This window comes from Gobio gobio (assembly GCF_949357685.1).
Source record: "Gobio gobio genome assembly, chromosome: 7".
NCBI classification, from domain to species: domain Eukaryota; kingdom Metazoa; phylum Chordata; class Actinopteri; order Cypriniformes; family Gobionidae; genus Gobio; species Gobio gobio.
The window spans coordinates 24,371,112-24,393,076 of NC_137103.1; the positions used below are offsets into that span (position 1 = coordinate 24,371,112).

The following is a 21,965-nucleotide window of genomic DNA, read 5'->3' on the forward strand; positions in this document are numbered from 1 at the left end:
GAATAACAATATTTTAGTTCTTAAAGCTAACATTCAATTCAGAAAAATAAAAAAATTAAAAAGACAATGCACCCAATTTAAATGCAAATGAAGCATACATTGTGTGGTTTTAACCTACAATTTTCTAATGGCTTTAGTCTCATAGAAAGCTCTTGTGTAAATTCTCACATAGGAATATTTTGTGATTGTGTTTAACATGGAGTCAATTCTTCCCTTTCTCTCTAGTGAGTGTTTTAGTTGTGTAATCTCATCCACAGGTAAAAGCAGTCCAGCTGTATTAACAGATCAGCGTGGTCTCCTCATCAAAGGCCGTTGTACATCATTCTGTGGTTCCTGAACCCATGCGTGGGGAGACGGCCATGATTGCTGTTCTCCACCCTCACAGTCTTTGTCACTATAGTTTCTAGACAAGCCATGAGGCAGATTTGAGGTCTGAGGTCCTGAATGGCTGATGTTTGACCTCTCATGTGACGTTCTGTAGTCCCTCTGCTGAACATTTTGGTCATCCAGCATGTTCACAGTGGAAGCTACTTCCTTCAGAGCATCAAGCGGCCTGAGAGGCTTCACTGCTCTAGATGACAATTTTTGTGGATGCCTGAACATGGGCCTGTTTGACGGATAGTCAATCTCGGTTTCAGTATCACCATCTCCTAAAAAGACAATGTAGATTACTATCTATATTACTGCCAATATACAGATACTTAAAATCAATATAATAATGAAAATCCCTTGACCTACATCAATGTAAAACTCTCCACTAGATGTTCATTAGAAAAGCATGACAAATAACCACAAAAAGATTATTTTTGGTTCTTTTGAATTCATCCAAGAACCCTGAAAAAATGTATCACGGTTTCCACTAAAATATTAAGCAGCACAACTGTTTTCAACATTGATAATACTAAGAAATGTTTCTTGAGCAGAAAAACAGCATGTTAGAATGATTTCTGAAGGATCATGAAACTGAAGACTGATGCTGAAAAGCATTGCCATCACAGGAATAAATTGCAGTTTAACGTATATTAAACAGTTATTTGAATTGTTTTACTGTATTTTGATTAAATAAATGCAGCCTTACTGAGTACAATAGATTTCATCTTAACAAATCTTGCCAACCTCCAACTTTTGAACGGTAGTGCATATCACTTCATCATATTAAACAGTTTTACATTGTGAAGAGACAGAATTGAGGTCTTTGTACATCATCTATGCAGGTCAGTTGCTATCTTTATGCAAAACCTGTAGAATCTGGAACCTGTAGGACCAGAGGGTGAACTAGTGTTGGATCAATTACTGCTGTTATACTGTATATTCTCTCACCGGTGTGACCGAATCTCCCTGGAGGAAATCCAGAATTCAGACTCTGACCCATTGGCAGAGACAAAAACTTCTGGGACATTTTCGCAGCATTCTGGTGCTGCAGAGACGAGCGAAGGAAAGGGTCAATGACAGAAAATAAGACTCTCATGTCCATATTGAGTCAGTATATATACTCTACAGATCACAAACATGTTTGATTTTAAATGGCATCTTTTTGTTGTTTTTGTACCCTGTATAAATAAGTGCTCTAATTTACAAAGTGTTACATACAGTGCCATGGAAGCTTCCGGCTCTGAGGCTGCGTCGTAAGCTTGTGTGCCGTCTCATCAGGATCTCTCTGGCTGGGATATCATTGGGTAATGAATGCTTATTGGTATAAGAGACTGTCTGTGAAGCATAATGGATAAAAAACTAATTGTGAAATATTGCAAGGGACAATAAATTAGTAAAATAAACATTAATAATTTTATGTCCCACTGCTTATTCCACATACAAAACCGAATCATTCAAGAAAACATTAAACTTTTCTATAAAACATGATAGTCTTTGTTCAGTGTAACATGTTTCTGGGCCCTATAACGTCATACAAATTTGATACAAAAATAGTTGTCGTACATTACCCTAAATATAATTCATTTCTAATTCTGTTGTCAAATTTTAGCTATGCTACTGGAATGTTCTGAAACTTTCTATTAAGCATGTGACCCTTTTTGTGGTATTTTTGGTTGTTTATTACACCTTTATTGTTATTTATTAAAATGCACCTTAGTGCATTACTTTGCATATTGTTATACATAGTGTAACCAGTCCGACTTGACCCGCTCCGAGCAGGATTCAAATCAGCGCCTCCAGCATGGGATGCTGGTGCGCTAACAAGGACGCTAAATATCGGAGTCTATAGCATCAGTTGCGCGCCTCCTGAGGCCAGGGGAGTGAGGTTTACCCACACAGCTCACTAGCTTGTCTCCGTTAAACTCACCCCCCCTAAACCTCACTCCTATCCGGGTCATGGCATCAAATGTAACCTGTCTTACTCAACCCTCTCTGAGCGGATTCGAACCGGGGTCTCTGGTGTAGGAGGTAGGTACGTTAACAAGGACGCTAAAGACCACAGTCTCTAGCCTAAGTTGCTAGAGTGCCTGTTGAGATCAGGGGAGTGAGGTTTACCCTCACTAGCTTGTCTCCGTTACACTCACCCCCTAAACCTCACTCCCATGAGTCCCATCCAGGTCACAGCACCAAATGTAACCTGTCCTTCTCTAATCGCTCTGAGCGGGATTCGAAACCGGCATTGGTGGCAGGCGAGCTAACAAGGACGTTAAAGGCTGCAGCCTCTACTAGTGTCAGTCGCTAGCATGCCTCTTGAAGCCAGGGGAGTGAGGTTTATAAGCACAGCTCTTGCTAGCTTGCTTCTGTAACAATAGCAAAGCTATGATATAAAAAATATTGGCTTTGAATTTAATATAACTAACCTAAATACGTGGAATATTTAGTACTTAGTGTTGTTTTCTAAAATTTTGTTTCAGCAATTCCAATATTGTAAGTTCAGGACATTCTGTCTCAACTCACCCTCTGTCTGATCTTGTACATGTTTTTCGATAAGAGTTCATGCATATTTGTCACATCAGATGGCAAAAACTTCTTACTGGACGTTGAGGCGTTCTTTGTCTCTTCACTATGAAAGACAACAGAGAACAGAAATCAACAGGAAGCAAATCATTGTGATACTCCTAGCTGTGACCACATACTTCTACTGAAATTATTGCTCTATTAAATGTAAGCTAAATTTTGAAAAAGTTAAACCAGTTTCTGATATTTCTAAGAAGCATGGGACAGGAAAAGAAGTGTTTGTGCATAAAGGAGACGTACTGTAAGAAAATTAAAGAGGGAGCTGCGCTGATGTCTCCGGACATTGTGTCCAGAATCTCCATGGCGTTCTGAAGCTCCAGTTTCTTATACAGAGCCACAATGCTCGACTCTGGACGAGTATCACGGATTAAAATCTTGCGAATGATCCGGTTATTAAATTTCATGAACCTGACAATCAAAGAGTTTATAGATCAGAACATATGTGTGATATTCTCAAAATCAATATCACATATAATAGATAACAGAGTGTTCTGGACTTTGTACATTGATATTTAACTCCCACATATAAACCAAGTCACTGAATAAATATCCTTTATCTATTTAGAGTTTTTGTTCCAAAATTTAAGAAAACAAAAGTATGCTATATAATGTGGTAGTAACAGGAAATAGTCTTTATGACAAATTATTTTACATAAGCCTGAGGCTTAAAGGGGTGGTAAAACACATTCTTTTGAAGGCTTGACTGTGTTTGTGGGGTGCACTGTAACATGTGTTCATGCTTCGTTTAAAAAAAAATTGCCTTATTTTTCATATATTTGACCTTTATTCTACACTGCTCTGTCCCTCCTTGTAAAACGGTCTGATGCTTTCCGGGTTGTATGAAGCCAGTCCCTCAAAAATACGCGATGGGCTCAGATTGGTTAGCTGGCCCAGTGTGTTGTGATTCGCTAAACGCCTAGTGCACGTATGTCGGAAACGTCACGCCCCTTACCGGAGGCTGTGCTTTGGTCAGTATTAGAAACAACGGTGTCAATAAAACCATACCAATCTGAGCCCGAATCAGACCCAGAACATTTGAGTGAAGATGATCGAGCAGAACCTGTTCAGTCCTCAAGAGTAAAGACTGCGGATCTATAATGATCGCTACTGAATGGCACTTTAACTTTTGTATTTTTAGAACGATTATAGCCAAATATCTGTCGCAAGAACTAACCCAAAACAAACACTGAGCACTGGCTTTAACTAGTAAGTTAGCCAAATCACACACAGAACCATGTTTAGCATGCCTGTAGATAAACAATACATAAAAGCTCTAATCAAAGAATCATTTACACTAATGTCAGGTTCGCTGTTGAGATTTTAACGTTAGTGTTTGTAACGTTAGGTGTTCGTCGGATAACGTTAAGTATGAATGAGCATTTAACAGACTGGTTTGCAGAACAGTGTTGTCATCTGTTTACTTCCTTGCTACAACCTATTACAGGAAAACACATCGATGAAAAATAAATCAGACTTACAGGTTGTGGCCCGTGAACAGCTTCTGTTTGTAAATCCAGCTTTCAGGACAAGCCGTTGTGCATATCCTGTATTGAACTTGCGAAGTTTGTGGAAGTTTGTGTTGTCCTCCGTGAAATGTGCAGCGCGCGCGTCATGCATCCACGCACCGGCAGTGTTTTTTTCACGCAGCTGACGTTGTGCAAATCTGGCATTGAAATCGCGAAGACGGTGGATGTTTTCCTCTGTTAGATGTGCTGCAGGGAGCCCTGCGCGCGCCTGATTCCCCGCTGACTCAAACACACGTGCATATAACATGTTTTATGTTAAACGCTCTGCAACGCACCCCCGTCCCAAGGAAGGCTGAACAGAGCAAGTACCCCAGACCTGCAATCCGGATGAAAATAACAGCGTTTCCTTGGCATCGCGGCAACAACACTCCAGCCTAACTAACTTATACCACAACAGCGCCGCGATACAAAATGGCCTCACCCCCCCCCCCCCCCCCCCTTATTTAATATTCTCGGAGGAGGGGTTTATGTAAATATTGAGCCTGTTGATGTCACCAACCCTGGAGGAATGTGTGTAGTCGCCTACTGCCCGTTTGCTGTAGTTCTTAGAAACTGATTTCTTTAAAAGCAAATATCTCCCTTTGCTTTAAACTTTGAACGTTGTAACTTTGCAGATGTTGTTTATGCTCAAGCAGCAACATTACATGTTAGCTAAAGTTAGAATAGTGAAATCGTGGTTTACCACCCCTTTAATAGAGCCTATGTCTACATATAGACTGAGAAAGAGCTGTTAGACCAGTCTAACTGGTGGCACTAAAGAAATGAGGAAAGCGGAAACATGACACTGAAATACTTCTACTTCAGCAGAGAACTGTACTTTTTTATTTTCAGAAAAGCTGTGAAAAGCTGGGGGAGAAAAAATAACTAAAATGTAAGAGTCTAACTCTTACTTGTCTTTCCAGTAGTAGTGACTCCATTGTCCACATAGATCTTCTATGCCTGCAACTGTGTGCTCCATTAACTGAAACAGAGTAATGGCATCAAGACTAACTAAACTGATCTAGATTATTAAGTAAGTTTAAATGAAATGAAAACATACCCCTTTGTGAATCTCAACATTGATGGTCTCAAGGTTTCGGTTTGTCTTACGGACATTCATTAATTTTAGAAGAGGTCTTATTGTAATTCCCTGCAAAAAGAAATAGTCTTTAGTATACACTACCGTTTAAAAGTCTGCTGTCAGAGTTTTAATACTTTTATTCAGCAAGGATGCATTAAATTGATCAAAAGAGACAATTCTAATTCAAATAAATGCTGTTCTTTCTTTCATTTCTGCTCAGAAAGACTATGCTGAATGTTGTGTGAGTGCATGATAGAAATCAGGAATGGTGAGAGAACATTGGGCTTGGTACATTTTTCATCTTCAAACCAAACTTGGGTCTTCAGCCGACAAAGTTTAAATCCCATCTGGTGGTCTTTTGTGGTAGTGTTGTTGTACTCAAGACTGGTCTTGGTCTCGACTGCATTTCTCCTCTGTCTTGTCTTGGTCTCAGACTTAGAGGAATCTGGATATTATCTCAACACCAGTGAAGACCACAACTGCAAGGATATCACTAAATTGCTGGGGGAATTGTCTGATTTAACATCATTAATGTGATTTGATGTCAAACTTACAGCTTAAAATGCAATAACATTCTTTGTAAAGTCGTACTTTGTACAACTTCTTTGTAATAAGATTTCTTTTGTTACTGTGCTGGCGGGTTCAAAATCAATGCAGCATTGTCTAAAAAATGGCCAAAATGAATATACCTGTAAATGCCCACAAAATTCTGAGATTTACTTTTTATATAACATAGAATGTAATTAAACAATATCGCAAGAGAGCTGTTTTCATGAATATAAGCGCGATTGCAAATTCTATTGATTTATACAAATGTTCAATAAACAAGAAGTTAATATTAAATGACAAATTTTAAACTGTCTTTGAATTCGGCAACTTTTCGTTATTAAATTAATCAGCTGCTTGGTCTCAACCCCACAAAGTCTTGGTCTTGTCTTGGTCTCGTCTTGGTCTCAACCCCACAAAGTCTTGGTCTTGTTTTGGTCTTGGTTTAGGTCTTGACAACAACACTATTTTGTGGCTCTTTGAACACATTCGACCACGTGAGTGTCTACAGTATGAAAGCAATCCGGTTAAATGGGTTTTCGACTGGAAGTGGTTGGAAGTGGACAAGTTTAAAATGTTTTAGACCCTGTTTACACCTGTTTTTAGTGTTGCCCACTTGTGATCCAATCAACCAAAATGCATTTTAATACAAGGTGTAAACAGGGCCTCATATGAATGGCCTAACACTGCAATCACTGCAAATGTTCAAATATGAACAAGTTACTGCTGTACTGGTAAAGATGGTTCATAAAAAGGCTTTTTTGAGCACAAACACTTGTCAGTAAGGCTCAGTTCTAAAGGTACCTGAATGAACACCGTGAAGATGATGACGACAATTGTGCCTGTGATGAATAGTTTCTTGCAACCAATGCTCTCAGGGAGAGTAAAGGCCAAGGCAAATGACACGGCTCCTCTAAGCCCACCATAGGCCAAACCAAACTGATCTTTGAAGTTGAAAGGAATCGTGCGGAACGGGTTAATGATCTGCGTTAGGACCAGGATTCCTAAAAGAAAGGAAAAATAATAAAAATTGAGCCAATTTCTAAAGTTATGTCATTTCAGGTGACAACTGAAAACATGTGCATTAGTGGTGTGGGTTTTACAGGTTACATCATTAGGCCAGTACGTGGCGACAAGGTTCAAAACACTTATTCATTCTGGAACAAAACACAATTTTGTGATGCGACGGTTGCTTTGATTGTATATATTTCTGTTGGTGGAGCAAAAATAGGCAAACTAAGGGGCAACTGTATCTGTAAGTTACTTATATAAGTTACTTATATAAAATGTAAGTTACTTATAGTTCTTGCTTGTTGAATTGTTTGTTAAAAGTAATATCAAATATTAATAATCGCAATCATGCTGGTGTGTCAACACAGCTGCAGCGATATTGTTTAATTGTAAACGATGACAATAAGAGATGGTACTATTAAAAACATCCTAATAATCTTGAGTATTGTTTATAATTCATAAATTATCTCCCATACCCAGGCCTCTCCAAAGTAGAGCAAATAGCAGAGTAAAGAGGATGTAACCCCAGTTCCACTCGTGCTCTGTTGTTACGGTAACGACACCCAGGAAGAAAAAGATCAGAGTTTCCGACACACTTCCAAACATCTTAATGACATGGCGAATAGTGGTGCAGGAATGCTGGGATACATTCTCCTCCACGTAATACTTCATAGTCAAAGCACAGATTACAATACTGTAGAAACAGGAGCACAACATTCAGGAAAATCAATGTTATTTTCAGATATCTGGAAGCAAGTTTTACCCAGCTAACAGGGAATGTTCTCAGAACTTTCCTAACGTTCCGACAAGGTTCTCTCAAAGTTATTAACAAACACTCTTACAGTAACATTAATAGAACATTTGTTCAGAGTTATCTAGTCTTTAATAATGTTCTCAAGACGTTAGCAAAAATGGGAAAAAAAATTCTGAAACGTTTTATTTGGAAGTTTGCCTAACATTTTTTTATGTTATTACTTGTTTTAAAATGTTCCGAGAATATTCAAATGTAACAATCACATAATTTTTGCAAAATAGAATGTTATCATTTGCATAATCAAGAAAAAGTGTTTTTAAAACATTTAAAAAACATGTTTGAATATTCAGATAACGTTCAGAATTAAAGGCGGTTGGCGATTTGTTCCAGAAACATTTTTTGCTATGCTGGTTGAAAGTCTCTTCACATCCTGATAGCAATCACTAAGTTAAATGGTTTAAATGTATTTCTATGTATATACACCGATCAGGCAAAACATTATGACAGGTGAAGTGAATAACACTGATTATCTCTTCATCACAGCGCCTGTTAGTGGGTGGGGTATATTAAGCAACAAGTGAACATTTTACCCTCAAAGTTGATGTGTTAGAAGCAGGAAAAATGACCAAGCTTAAGGATTTGTTAAGGATTTGTCTTAAGAATTTGACAAGGGCCAAATTGTGATGGCTAGACGACTGTGTCATAGCATCTCCAAAACAGCAGCTCTTGTGGAGTGTTCCTGGTCTGCAGTGGTCAGTATCTATCAAAAGTGTTCCAAGGAAGGAAGAGTAGTGAACCGGCGACAGGATCATGGGCGGCCCAGGCTCATTGATGCACGTGGAGAGGCTGGTCCGTGTGGTCTGATCAAACAAACGAGCTGTAGCTCAAATTGCTCAAGAAGTTAATGCTGGTTCTGATAGAAAGGTGTCAGAATACACAATGCATCACAGTTCATTGCGTATGGGGCTGCATGGCTGCAAACCAGTCAGGGTGCCCTTGCTGACCCCAGTCCACTGCCGAAAGCGCCAACAGTGGGCACATGAGCATCAGAACTGGACCACGAAGCAATGGAAGAAGGTGGCCTGGTCTGATTAATCACGTTTTCTATTACATCACTTGGATGGCCGGTGCGTGTGTGATGCTTTGGGCAATGTTCTGCTGGGAAACCTTGGGTCCTGCCATTCATGTGGATGTTAATTTGACAAGTATCACCTACCTAAGCATTGTTGCAGACCATATACACCCTTTCAAACAGTATTCCCTGGTGGCTGTGGCCTCTTTCAGCAGGATAATATGCCCTGCCACAAAGCAAAAATGGTTCAGGAATGGTTTGAGGAGCACGAGTTTGAGGTGTTGACCTGGCCTCCAAATTCCCCAGATCTCAATCCATCTGTGGGATGTGCTGAACAAACAAGTTCGATCCATGGAGGCCCCACCTCGCAACACACAAGACTCAAAGGTTCAGCTGCTAACATCTTGATGTCAGATACCACAGTACACCTTCAGGGGTCTAGTGGAGTCCATGCCTCAATGGGTCAGGGCTGTTTTGGCGGCAAAAGGGGACCAACACAATATTAGGTCATAATGTTATGCCTGAACGGTGTATATCATCTGTGGAAGGCGTAGAACCACAAAATGTTTGTCCAGTCATTGCATTCGGTTCAACAGACGTCAGTCATCGAGCACCGCAACCAAAACAGCAGCCACTTTTTACAGTTCCTCCTGAACCAAAACAACAAGCTTATGCTGTGTTTACGTTATAACTACTGTAATTTGGAAGAGATGGAAACCCGTGACGTTAAACTCGGAGCGGTTTGTGACTCAAATGTATGCGTTTCAATGGCAACACTGATATGAATCTGCAGCAGTCAGATGGTACAGGTCAGTGCACTTTAAATTGTTTATGTTCACTATTATTGTAATGTTATGTGCTTTAAAACTTGAGGTTTTACGCCGTCTCTCGAAGCTTTTGTTTGCGCCCTGATATATGTGTTCATGTGTTTTGAAGAAGGTGTGGCTTTGGAGACGCTTGAAGGAAGGGTGGGCTCTTATGCTTTCAAAGTTAGCACGCTATTGCTAGCCACTCTGAAAATTGCTTACCCCATAACGTTGCGTTTTATAACTTAATGGTAACGTTGGCAAAATGCTCTTAGAACATATTTTTGTTAGCTGGGTAAGGACCCCATACTTACGCCATGATGCTGGAGATGGCAAAGAGCTCAGCTAAGAGGTAGGCCAGGTAACTGTACAGGAAGATGATTAGAGGCTCGATCTCTCTCACTTTTCCAGTAAAGCGTGTGGTGAAGGCTGCCACAAAGCCAAACAGTAGGCCTAAAAGCACACCACCAAAACCCACCACAAAAAATCTACCAATGTCCAGAAAAACTTCTCCAGCTTCAACCACAGGCATCACTGCTACATGATTGAAAAGATTATACAGCACCTGAAAAAAAAAAAAAAAACTGTGAGATCTACTGACACTGACACAGACACATATACACTCACCTAAAGGATTATTAGGAACACCTAATACTGGGTTTGACCCCCTTTCACCATCAGAACTGCCTTAATTCTACGTGGCATTGATTCAACAAGGTGCTGAAAGCATTCTTTAGAAATGTTGGCCCATATTGATAGGATAGCATCTTGCAGTTGATGGAGATTTGTGGGATGCACATCCAGGGCACGAAGCTCCCGTTCCACCACATCCCAAAGATGCTCTATTGGGTTGAGATCTGATGACTGTGGGGGCCATTTTAGTACAGTGAACTCATTGTCATGTTCAAGAAACCAATTTGAAATGATTCGAGCTTTGTGACATGGTGAATTATCCTGCTGGAAGTAGCCATCAGAGGATGGGGACATGGTGGTCATAAAGGGATGGACATGGTCAGAAACAATGCTCAGGTAGGCCGTGGCATTTAAACGATGCCCAATTGGCACTAAGGGGCCTAAAGTGTGCCAAGAAAACATCCCCCACACCATTACACCACCACCACCAGCCTGCACAGTGGTAACAAGGCATGAAGGATCCATGTTCTCATTCTGTTTACGCCAAATTCTGACTCTACCATCTGAATGTCTCAACAGAAATTGAGACTCATCAGACCAGGCAACATTTTTCCAGTCTTCAACTGTCCAATTTTGGTGAGCTCGTGCAAATTTTAGCCTCTTTTTCCTATTTGTAGTGGAGATAAGTGGTACCCGGTGGGGTCTTCTGCTGTTGTAGCCCATCCGTCTCAAGGTTGTGCGTGTTGTGGCTTCACAAATGCTTTGCTGCATACCTCGGTTGTAACGAGTGGTTATTTCAGTCAAAGTTGCTCTTCTATCAGCTTGAATCAGTCGGCCCATTCTCCTCTGACCTCTAGCATCAACAAGGCATTTTTTTAGGATGAAAATATGCAAAACTAATAAAATTAGAGTACAAATGTGAAGATTAAAACATGCAGAACATCACACATGTAATAGGATTACTTGCCATGTACAATGAAATGGGGGGGGGGGGGGGTAATAATTTTTTAAAAACAAATAGTTTAGCAAGTGTCAAGTAGCCTTTGTATTTTACTGTATCTAACCAAAACGTACTTATTGAAAGTAAGAAATGTTTCTACAATTAAATTCACTTAAGTATAAAAAAACAGCTTTTGAGAGTGGAGATTGTTTTGAGTAACCAATTTAACCATAATGGCTTAACATTTTTGTCTTAGAAATGTAAGATTAAAAGTAAAGGCCTGTTCACACCAAGGACGATGACTATAACGATGAAGATATAATTCTAATAATCATTCTAAATATAAAAGAATAGCAGAGTCACCACAACTATAATGATAACGGCACAGAATGATATGGTTGGAATCACATTCAGAACGATTAATTCCAACTAATGAATGATAAAAACATTGGAAAAACAACCAATCAGAATCCTCCTGTTTCAAGCACAAGTTTATAATAAACACAACATTGTGTGTTGGTGTGGATGCTATATAATAATCGTTATACTTATCTTTAAAGTTATTCTTCTTGGTGTGAATGGGCCTTAAGTATACAGCTTCAAAACATACTTGATAAGTACAAATTCCTCAAAATAATAAATACTTACAGTAATAAAGTACAATTAATCAAATACTTTGCATCTCTGGTAATTGTAGCACATATTATACATCACACAGAATTTAGCTGTTGTTGTTGTTTGTTTCAGAACATTCCAGTGTCAAAGAGAAGACAAAACACTGCTCTGAATTCTTTATCTGAATTTGAGCCATTACTATTCCGGTTCAAATGTGATAAAAAGTAAGACATGTAATTGTGCCTAAATACTTGTTTTATGTTTGACATAATAAAGTAAGGCGAGATTAAAACCATAGCTTCTGAAGCTAATTGTGTTTGCCATGGGGTTTAAGCCAGTATCGAATGACAGAGCATTTATACACTGGCTTGTGTTAAGTTCTGGAATTCAGATAATCTGTTACTAGGGCAAGGTTTGAAAGGAGACAAGCATATTCCCTTCGAAGAAACAAACTGTGATACTTTTTGATGAATGATGTAACTCTGCCCGCTTTTACACAGGGCGCAACATCTTCAAAACAGTTCTTGATCAGAGAATATTTGTGACTGATGTGCCAAATAAAAGCGTGTTTCAAGCACATTTCCCATGGAGAGTATGGCAGTGCATTACTCTTTGTCCCAAATCCCTTTCTCTGACTCACACTTAATTTGGTTTTGTATGTCAAGACTGCACACATCACTTACCACAGTGACCGCATCATTGAACAGGCACTCTCCAAATACAACAATATAGAGCTGCTCGTGGATGCTGATGTCCTCAAACACAGTGAGCACAGCAACCGGTTCTACAGCGGAGATGATGGTGGCGAAGAGGAGGTTCTCCTGAAGGTTGATGTCCTGCACACCAAAAGCCTCGATCTGGCAGATGGCAAACAAGGAGATGCCAATGCCAATGGAATTCCACAAGGTGCCAACCACAGAAAACCACAGCACCGTGCCAATATTCTCAAAGAAAGGCCGAGTGGGTATGAAGTAGCCTGAGTCTAGAACAATGGGTGGCAACATGTAAAGGAAAAAGACGTTGGAGGTGAGCACTGCCGGTGGCTCCTCATGCACCGAGTGCATGATGCCCCCCACTATGAGACCAATGGAGATCAGCAAACAGGATTCTGGCACCCAGGCCGTGATCTTATGGTAGACATGGAAACCTATTCAGAAAAAAAGCAATATATGTACAAAATAAATATCAGTTATACAAATATCTGGTCCTCGAATCTGATGGGCTGAGAGGCCTTCCAGGGGGGCTGATATTTCAACGTTATCAGCACTGGGAATGAAAACCCTTACTAAAAAAAAGTATACTTCAAGTTCATTTTATGAAGTATACTTAAAGATGCAGTGTGTAGTATTTATGAGGATCTATTGACAGAAATGCAATATAATATACACAACTATGTTTTAAGTGGAGTATAAAGACCTTACATAATGAACCGTTGTTTTTATTACCTTAGAATTAACCATTTCTATCTACATACACTGCGGTTCCCCTTACAGTGAAGTCACCATTTTGTGCCGTCATGTTTCTACAGTAGCCCTAAACAGACAAACTGCTCTACAGAGCGCTAGCTACTCTCTGCTGTCTCAGAGGACGACATCTTTGTCCCATGTCAGCCACTGTCTGTAACAGAGCAACAGAGAAATGTGAAAATATGTGAAATAAAATCAATAAATTAAATAAAAACAAAATGCTTTCCATTTGTTCTCTTTCTAATGCAATGTTCAGGTTTGACTGTATTTTAAAGTAAAACTGGCACTTCAAATTACCATTTAATATATAATAATATAAATCTATAGATTCTCAAAGAATATTTTTGTCAAGTTTTTTGTTTGTTTGGTTGGTTTAAATGGTAATTTGAAGTGCCAGTTTTACTTTATAATACAGTCAAACCTGAACATTGCATTAGAAAGAGAACAAATGGAAAGCATTTTGTTACCCATTGTTTTATTTGATTCATTGATTTTATTTCACATATTTTCGCATTTCTCTGTTACAGTTTTACCAGTCTCATATTTCCTTATGTGTGTTTGTGTGTGAGAGTGTGTGCAATGAATTTTGCAACCTTGATGGCTTACAGTCTCATGCTTTCATTGCTGTGCACTTTATTTCTTACATTGATGAATAATTTATTTTATTTCACACATTTCCCAAAATTAGCTTTTGGAATGACACGTGTTAATTTGTGTGTGTGTGTGTGTGTGTGTGTGTGTGTGTGTGTGTGTGTGTGTGTGTGTGTGTGTGTGTGTGTGTGTGTGTGTGAGAGTTTTTTGTCTGTTTTGCACTCTTGATGTTTTAGAGATTCACCCCTTCACTGTTGAGTCCTTTTTTTCTGCATCGTGGCTGATTTGTAGATTGTATGCACAAAAAAACTCTGTATTTTCACATTTTTGCCAATTTCCCAATCATTTCCTATGGGGGTCATTTTTGACCCGAAGTTCCTGAGTGTGACTATTTTTTTTTACGACCACTTAGACTTTTTGAATCCTGTACCCAATTTTTTGGGGTGTTCATATACCAAGTACCAATAAAGTCACAAAGTTTCGGACCATTCCGATGAAGCTACGATTTTAAAAAAATGACCCGAAGTACCCCAGAGGGTAAACCAACCAAAAAACTTGACAAAAATAGTCTTTGAGAATCTGTTATTATATTAAAATCAACAACCTGAAAAAAATTGGCAAATATGCGCAAAAATCACTAGAATTCACAAGCCTTTCTACAGAGAGCTGTAAATCGTTCTAAGGTTACGTATGTAACCTCTGTTCCCTGAGAACAGGGAACGAACGCTGCGTCTAGCTGACGCTATGGGGGAACGCCTCCAGCGTCACAGGTGTCTGAAGCTACTATCGAATCACGTCAATCCTATTGACCGACGACAACCCATGACGTCATCACTATGCGACCCGGAAGTATATAAGGGCGCTGTGCCAACACATACACATCTTCTCGTCTGAAGGGACTGTGTGGCAGATAGGCCCTGAAGCATGGCAAAGCGACGCAGCGTTCGTTCCCTGTTCTCAGGGAACAGAGGTTACATACGTAACCTTAGAACGTTCCCTTTCGAAAGGGAACTCTCGCTGCGTCTAGCTGACGCTATGGGGAACGATATACCAACGCCGCCATGCTGAGGGGAGTGTCTGCCTAGTGGCAGTGACCACTGTCAACACAAGTAAATTCAACTGAACAAACCTGAGCCACTCCCTCAGGTCACACTGGGCTGTCAGCGACAGCATTCCCTACGGTCATAGCCCAAGCTATACATCTAAACGGAACCTTAACGCAACTGCGTGAGGTTCTTATCCAGACTGCTCAAAGGCCCGAGACCACTACTTCAACAGAAGGGGTTACTTCAAGGGAATGTGGCTAGGGGACCCGAAGGAACCCTGGCCAGTCACTATTCGGGAAAAAAGTTCTCCCGAATGCCACCAGGGAGGCCTGACCTGGTGCCCTAAGAGTTATGGACACTTCGGTTTAGCCAACCCTGTCTGTTCAGACAGAGCCTCTGGATGGTGCCCAGGAGGCATCCAAACTAAGGGACTGAAAAACTGGCAGTCCTACTCAGCCCGGAACTCAGAGACGGGTTATCCAAGAGAGCAATACTCAGCATAGCGCTTTACAACCCTTGCTAGCGAGGGGAGTCTGTCTGCTCAATCAAGGATCTATCAGGTGCTTGTGTTTCAAAGCAATAAGGAGGCCGGAAAGGCCTACGGACTGATCTAACAGGGAGGCCTCACGAGAGGCCTACAACCGTCTGACCAGGCTCAGGCGGCTGTGTGCTCATAGACGACCCTCAGTGAGGGGAGCAGCTGAGCCTGCCTGGTGGGTAACCTCCAGCTGTAGGCCAACTATGACCAGTTCTAAGACAGAGAACTGGTAACTAAGAAGTGCCTACCTCGGGAACTTCGCCTTCAAGGAGGCCCGGTGGGCCTACTACCTGATAAAAGGTTTATCCCCCAGGGAGGCCTATAAAGGCCTACTACCTAACAGCACGCCATGCTGGCAATTTACAGAGCGTTCAAGCTCACCTTCAGGGAGGCCTAGAGAGGCCTACTACCTGACAGCAATATATGCCAAATTATAGAGCGTTCGAGCTCACCTTCAGGGAGGCCTAAAGAGGCCTACCACCTGCCAGCGAAGCATGCTTACTGCTGAGGTTACATCTAGGGAGGTCCCCTGGGCCACCTGATAACAGTTGAAGCTGTCTGTCAAGGCTGGAAAACTGAACTTGTTTTCTCAAGGAGGCCAAATGAAGGCCTGCTACCTGACAGTCAAGCTACGCAGGCTAGCCGAGCATCCTGACTCAGGAACTCGCCCTCAAGGGAGGCCTATTGAGGCCTACAACCTGATAGCCAGTCTTTAGGGAGGCCTGGAGAGGCCTACTACCTGTTAATTTTCCGTTCCTAACTGTTTCTCAAGTGAGTGGGCCCCAAGAACGCCTTAGGGAGGCCTAATAAGGCCTACTACCGGCCTCTGGGATAAGCCCGGTACAGGCCTACTGTCAGATAGCAATATATACTACTAATCTAGTGACCATGACCTGGGAACTCCTTTCCAGGGAAGCTTTAGTAAAGCCTTCCACCCATTCTAGCCTGCTTCCACTACAACAGGCCTTTAGGGAGGCCTGACAAGGCCTGCAACCTGCTAGCCGGCAGGCCTCTCTTCCTGATCAAGAGGCCTGTAGAGGCCTACTTGGCAGCCGACCCTCAGGGGAGCGTAATGGCTCTTTACACCCTGATAGCCAGCTAGGCTGGTTCTTCTGCCTTCAGGGAGGCCTGATAAGGCCTACCACCTGAGTAGCCTGCCAGGCTAAAATACTCCCGATGCCCACACATCGGTACTTGCCTCCCGGGAGGCCTGACTGAGGCCTTCCACCTAACAGCCGACCATCAAGGAGGCTTATTGTAGCCTATACCCTGAAAGCCAGCCAGGCTATTTTCCAAGATGCCCTGCATCAATACTTGCCTTACCAGGAGGCCTGGTGAGGCCTACCTAGATAGCAAGCTATGCTAGCTACCCGGGAACTTCTACCGGAAGCTCACCCTCAAAAGAGAGGCCTAAAGAGGCCTTCTATCTGAGAGCAAGCCTACTAGGGAGGCCTAGTGAGGCCTACCACCTGCTAGCACTACCTCAGCCGTGCTAGCTGTCAAGCGAATGAGACTCAGAGCGCTCCTCCAGCGAGGCCTAGCTTCAAAGGCCTGCCAACTGATATCAAACACATTGCACAATGTGAGAGTAACAAAAAAGACCCTAGGGGCTCGTCTCCACGGAGGCCTGATGAGGCCTACCGCATGATAGCCATCAGGCTAGCCATATCAAATTCACGCCTTAATTTCGGCTCTCGCCCTCAAGGAGGCCTAAAGGGGCCTACTACCTGATAGCAAGCAATGCTAGCTCCCCGAGTATCCAACTCAGGAACTCGCCTCCAGGGAGGCCTGGTGAGGCCTACCACCTGGTAGCAAGTTTAACTGACTGCTATGAAACCCTTGACAGTTAGATCCACTGGCTGACTAATACTATTATTGCTTTGACAAAAACGACTCTCAATTGAGAGGAGGCTACCACAGGGATGGTACACCTCATCCACATAGCCTAAGCCAAATGCCCAACTGAAGCTCCAGCATCAGTCTCTAACAAACACTCTGAAGGAGACAAACTATTCTGACCTGCGGTGGCTTACCGAAGGTATATAGTAAAAAACCCTAAGCGGTAGAGAGACAACACTCCATTCTCCCAGAAGGGTGTGCTACCGCTTAGTATCCCGCAAACATTTCAATAGAAAGATCGGCGGCCTAAACACCACTCTCACACTGAGAGGAGGCCTTAATACAAAACTATGATACCATGAGCGGTGGCCAGCCCCGCGATACCTCAATCGCAGAAGGGAAGGCCAACACATACTCAAGCAGCACCTAATGCTGACATAAGCCACCTACAGGGAGAAAACTTCAGTTAGCTCCGTCTCAGAAAAATCCCGTACTGCAACAGGGAATGGTGTCTCTGTAAGAAGCACATTTTTTAGTGTTTCAACACAAAAAATTACCACTCTCACCTGCGGCACGTGGAGCGAAGACTCACCAAGCAGCTATCACCGCGATGTTCTACCGCCCTTGCATGCCTGAAAGTGGCGCTCTCACTAACCAAGCTACGGCGGGCCGTCAGAACCACTGTTCTAATCATCATAGGCCCGCCTCAGGCCTGATGTAAGAAGCGCCTGGGATTTAAAAGACATAGAGTGTTAAAATGTTGCATTAAAAAGGCATTTTAAAAAGGAAAAGGGAGAGGGTAGGATTGAAATCCCCTCAAAGGAGGTGACCCATTACCAACGCCGGGAGCGCTTGTCCTGGATCACCTCCCTAAGATCCCTTTTCCTGCGGGACTGGCGTCTCCTCTGTGTCCTACTCCTCAACGGAGGAGGGGCACGGGAAGAGACGCTCACTCTCTGGTCCATTCTACGGCCCTCGAGCCGCGATGGACCAGGTCCCGCCTGCCTGGGTGCGGACGCAGACCTCAGCGGTATACAGTTCTTGAATGCGGCTGAGCGCGCCTTCGCCTCTCTGAACTTCCCAACCACCGCCTCTACGGAGGTGCCAAAAAGTTCAGAGGGCGAAACTGGTGAATCGAGGAGAAAGCTCTTTTCTTTCTCCCCGATGTCAGCCAAGCTCAACCACAGGTGCCTCTCCGTGGCCACCATCGCCGCCATCGACCGCCCGATCGCGGCAGCGGTTTGTTTAGTGGCCCGGAGAGCCAGGTCTGTGGTGCGGCGCAACTCAGCCACCGCCTCAGGGGACAGCCCCGCCCCCTGGTCGAGGTCTTCCAGCAGATCCGCCTGGTACGCCTGCAACACAGCCATCGTGTGCAGGGTCGCACCAGCCTGACCCGCTGCCGCGTACGCTCTGCCATTCAACCGCGCAGTCGCCCTCAGCGGTCGGGATGGCAGAGTTGGAGCTCTCAGTGTCGATGCACGCCCTGAGACGAGATAGTTCGCGAACGTCTCGTCCATGGGGGGCATCGACACATACCCGTGCTCCGCCATCCCCTCGACATCAGCGAAACTAGCTCGCTGATGCCGGTGGATGCGGGCGGAGTACGGGTTCCTCCATGCCGCCCGGACCTCATCATGGAGGTCCGGGAGGAATGGAAGGCTCGTCTGAGGTACTGGGCTGTGGCCGGGGAGAAACCGATCGTCGAGTCTACCACGTGCGATCTCTCCCCTAGCGCGCCGCCAAGGCAGCCTCAGCCTGCCCGCGGCGCGCTCCACAGTGTCCAGCAGCTCAGCGTACGCGGGACAGGGTGGCTGAGAGGATCCAGGCTGATCCTGGTTGTTGTTACCACCCTCCTCAGCCATCTCCTGCCCGTCCAGAAGAGCACTCGCTGCAGAGCTTCGCGGAGAACTGCCATTCTCCACGTCGACCTGCAGCTCACTCTCGTCAGCCGCTGGATCGTCTGAGAGAACAACGCCTCTCTCCAGACGATCGGCGAGCTCCATCTGGGAGCCCCACGATGTGCGTAGCCGCTCCGCCTCAGCGAGAGTGGAACCCACATCGGTTGAGCCAGATGAAGCGCCCCCTTCCCTCGAGAAGAGGGCCAAACGAGAGCGGAGAGTTCGCAGCGGAAACCTCTCACAGTTTGCACAAGCAGAACCCTCAAGAACTGCTTGTGCATGCTCTTCTCCCAAGCAGAAAACACACAGAGTGTGTGTGTCTTCCGGTGTCAGAAATCTCTGACACGGGTCGGCACACTTCCTGAAGCAGTTCTGCCTCTTCTCAGTGCGTTTCATAATGATACAAAAAGTCTTTTACCAGGATCCGTAGAATTTACCACTTTACAGACAGTCCCTGAAGACGAGAAAGATGTGTATGTGTTGGCACAGCGCCCTTATATACTTCCGGGTCGCATAGTGATGACGTCATGGGTTGTCGTCGGTCAATAGGATTGACGTGATTCGATAGTAGCTTCAGACACCTGTGACGCTGGAGGCGTTCCCCCATAGCGTCAGCTAGACGCAGCGAGAGTTCCCTTTCGAAAGGGAACCACTATAGTGGTAAAAATGTGTTATTGCGTGATAAAAATGCTCAATGTGTCCACCGGATGGCACCGATCTCATTTAAAAAATTGCTTTCATGAGGCCTAGGCCTCACTCTAAAATGAAATACAGCTTTAATTTAATATATATATATATATATATATATATATATATATATATATATATATATATATATATATATATATATATATATATATATATATATATATATATATATATATATACATTTTCTATTATATTCAATTGGAAAAAATGGTTCATAATTATTGCATAAATATTAATTATAAATCATAAAATTTTCTCAAAACACCAAAAAAGAAAAGAAAATATATTATTGAACAAAAATATATTTAATTGATTTTACTCAATTTTTTTTAAATCTTAATCCCGCCTTTAAACGTACTTAATCAAAAGATCGAGTACAAGTATATTCTAAATTAAACTTTTCTGTCAGTATAAGTCAAGTATACTTAAGTGTAATTTTAAGTATTTCTGAGAAGTATAATAGACTGAAAGTAAACATACTTATTTTTAGTTTAAAAGAAGAATGGTAATAGCACACTTGAATTGACTTCTTTTTCATAAGGGATATAAGCAATATCACACTCACAGTTGTGCAATGTGGCTCTATATCAGCACAGCTGTGATTACATACCCAAACACGCAAAAGTGTTAGACAAATGCATTCATGCATTAACAAGGGAAAATTTAAATATTATAATGGACAATTACAGCTCTTTTAACATTTGATTATTGTTAAACATTTAAAACTTGTCTCTTTAATTATCTATAGTCTACATTTATAGGCCCATTTAAGAACATTAAGTACATTTATTTATCTTATTCACTTAGATTTTGAACTGAATGACAGAATAAAGTTACCATTCTGACTAGCCATGTAAAAAAAAACACTATTGTATAGTGAGATAAAAAAATGTTGCTAGTAACCAGTCCGGCATAGATACTATTGTGTACCAAATACTAAGTATCAATAGGCTATACTGGTAAAACTGGAATACATTTAGTAGAATAGTCATTTAAATTAATAAAATAAAATAAAAATAATAATAGCTACTAACGTAAAAAGACACTAATTTGTTAAAACAGCTTTCCATAGAATGAGTGATTGCTCACCTATTTTGGCAAAGGAAGCAAGCAGCACCCATAAAGCAATCTCAAACGGGATCTGAATACGGGGGTAGTTCAGTGTAAACGTCGTTTGGGATGTTTCACCCGGGACTGGGTCAGCAGTCTCACCCATCGTTTTCCAAGGGGGAAGTTTAGATGGAGAGGGGGTCGGGTTATAAGCAGCTCCAAATCCAGACCAAAAAATTACGCACAAAATCAAAAAGTTGAGATGCGTCCTTACATGAAAATTAAGCTCCATATTTTATCCGATTGCCTATATGCCAGAAGTTTTATATAGGCTATATATAAAAAATAGGCTATGTAAAAGGGAAAAAAAACAACAACATTTAGGCTACATTAGCCTACTGCATATTGACATCATATAAGCCTATGCCCTATTTCTTTAGGCTAACCCTGAAAGTAAATCACCGACCCGCAGTCTCTTGACTGAGTTTTGGCTCTACCTCTCGCAGGTGTGTGCGGTCAGATCAGAGGGCCGGTCGAGGACAAATGCCACACCTGATTTGTCAGTATAGTTTCGCTTCCTTTATAGTTCTCTGAAAGCATTTTTTAATAGATAGGCTATAACCTGTTCCTAAATGCCACAACAAACACTTCCGATGTAAAACTAATAGTTTCACGCGCATTGTGTTCACGTGCATCACCATTACTAGCATGATGTCATGAGATTCCGCTAAAAACACTAGCCGTTATTATATTAAACTGTATTAATTGTGAAAGTCTCTTCTATTTTAAGGTGACCCCATGCTGATTTAATTACAGATGTATGCTAATAATAATGATAATGGCATTGTTTGTTTAACAAACACTAAAGCACATTTCACCCCCTTTAAGCTATTAAACTGTCAAATGTTAAATGTGGC

General features: G+C 42.2%; 1 protein-coding gene across 1 annotated transcript; it reads right to left on the minus strand.

Moving 5' to 3' along the window:
- Nucleotides 1–285: 285 nt before the first annotated feature.
- slc9a2 (solute carrier family 9 member 2) lies at nucleotides 286–21,214 on the minus strand (the record flags this gene model as incomplete). The annotated part of the gene is made up of 12 exons (XM_079820663.1): nucleotides 286–650; nucleotides 1,321–1,411; nucleotides 1,591–1,707; nucleotides 2,890–2,995; nucleotides 3,190–3,357; nucleotides 5,366–5,436; nucleotides 5,515–5,604; nucleotides 6,886–7,085; nucleotides 7,569–7,786; nucleotides 10,039–10,289; nucleotides 12,596–13,059; nucleotides 21,088–21,214. 12 exons carry the CDS (start codon nucleotides 21,212–21,214, stop codon nucleotides 286–288), a joined length of 2,268 nt encoding a protein of 755 aa, XP_079676789.1.
- Between the last annotated feature and the right edge of the window lie 751 nt (nucleotides 21,215–21,965).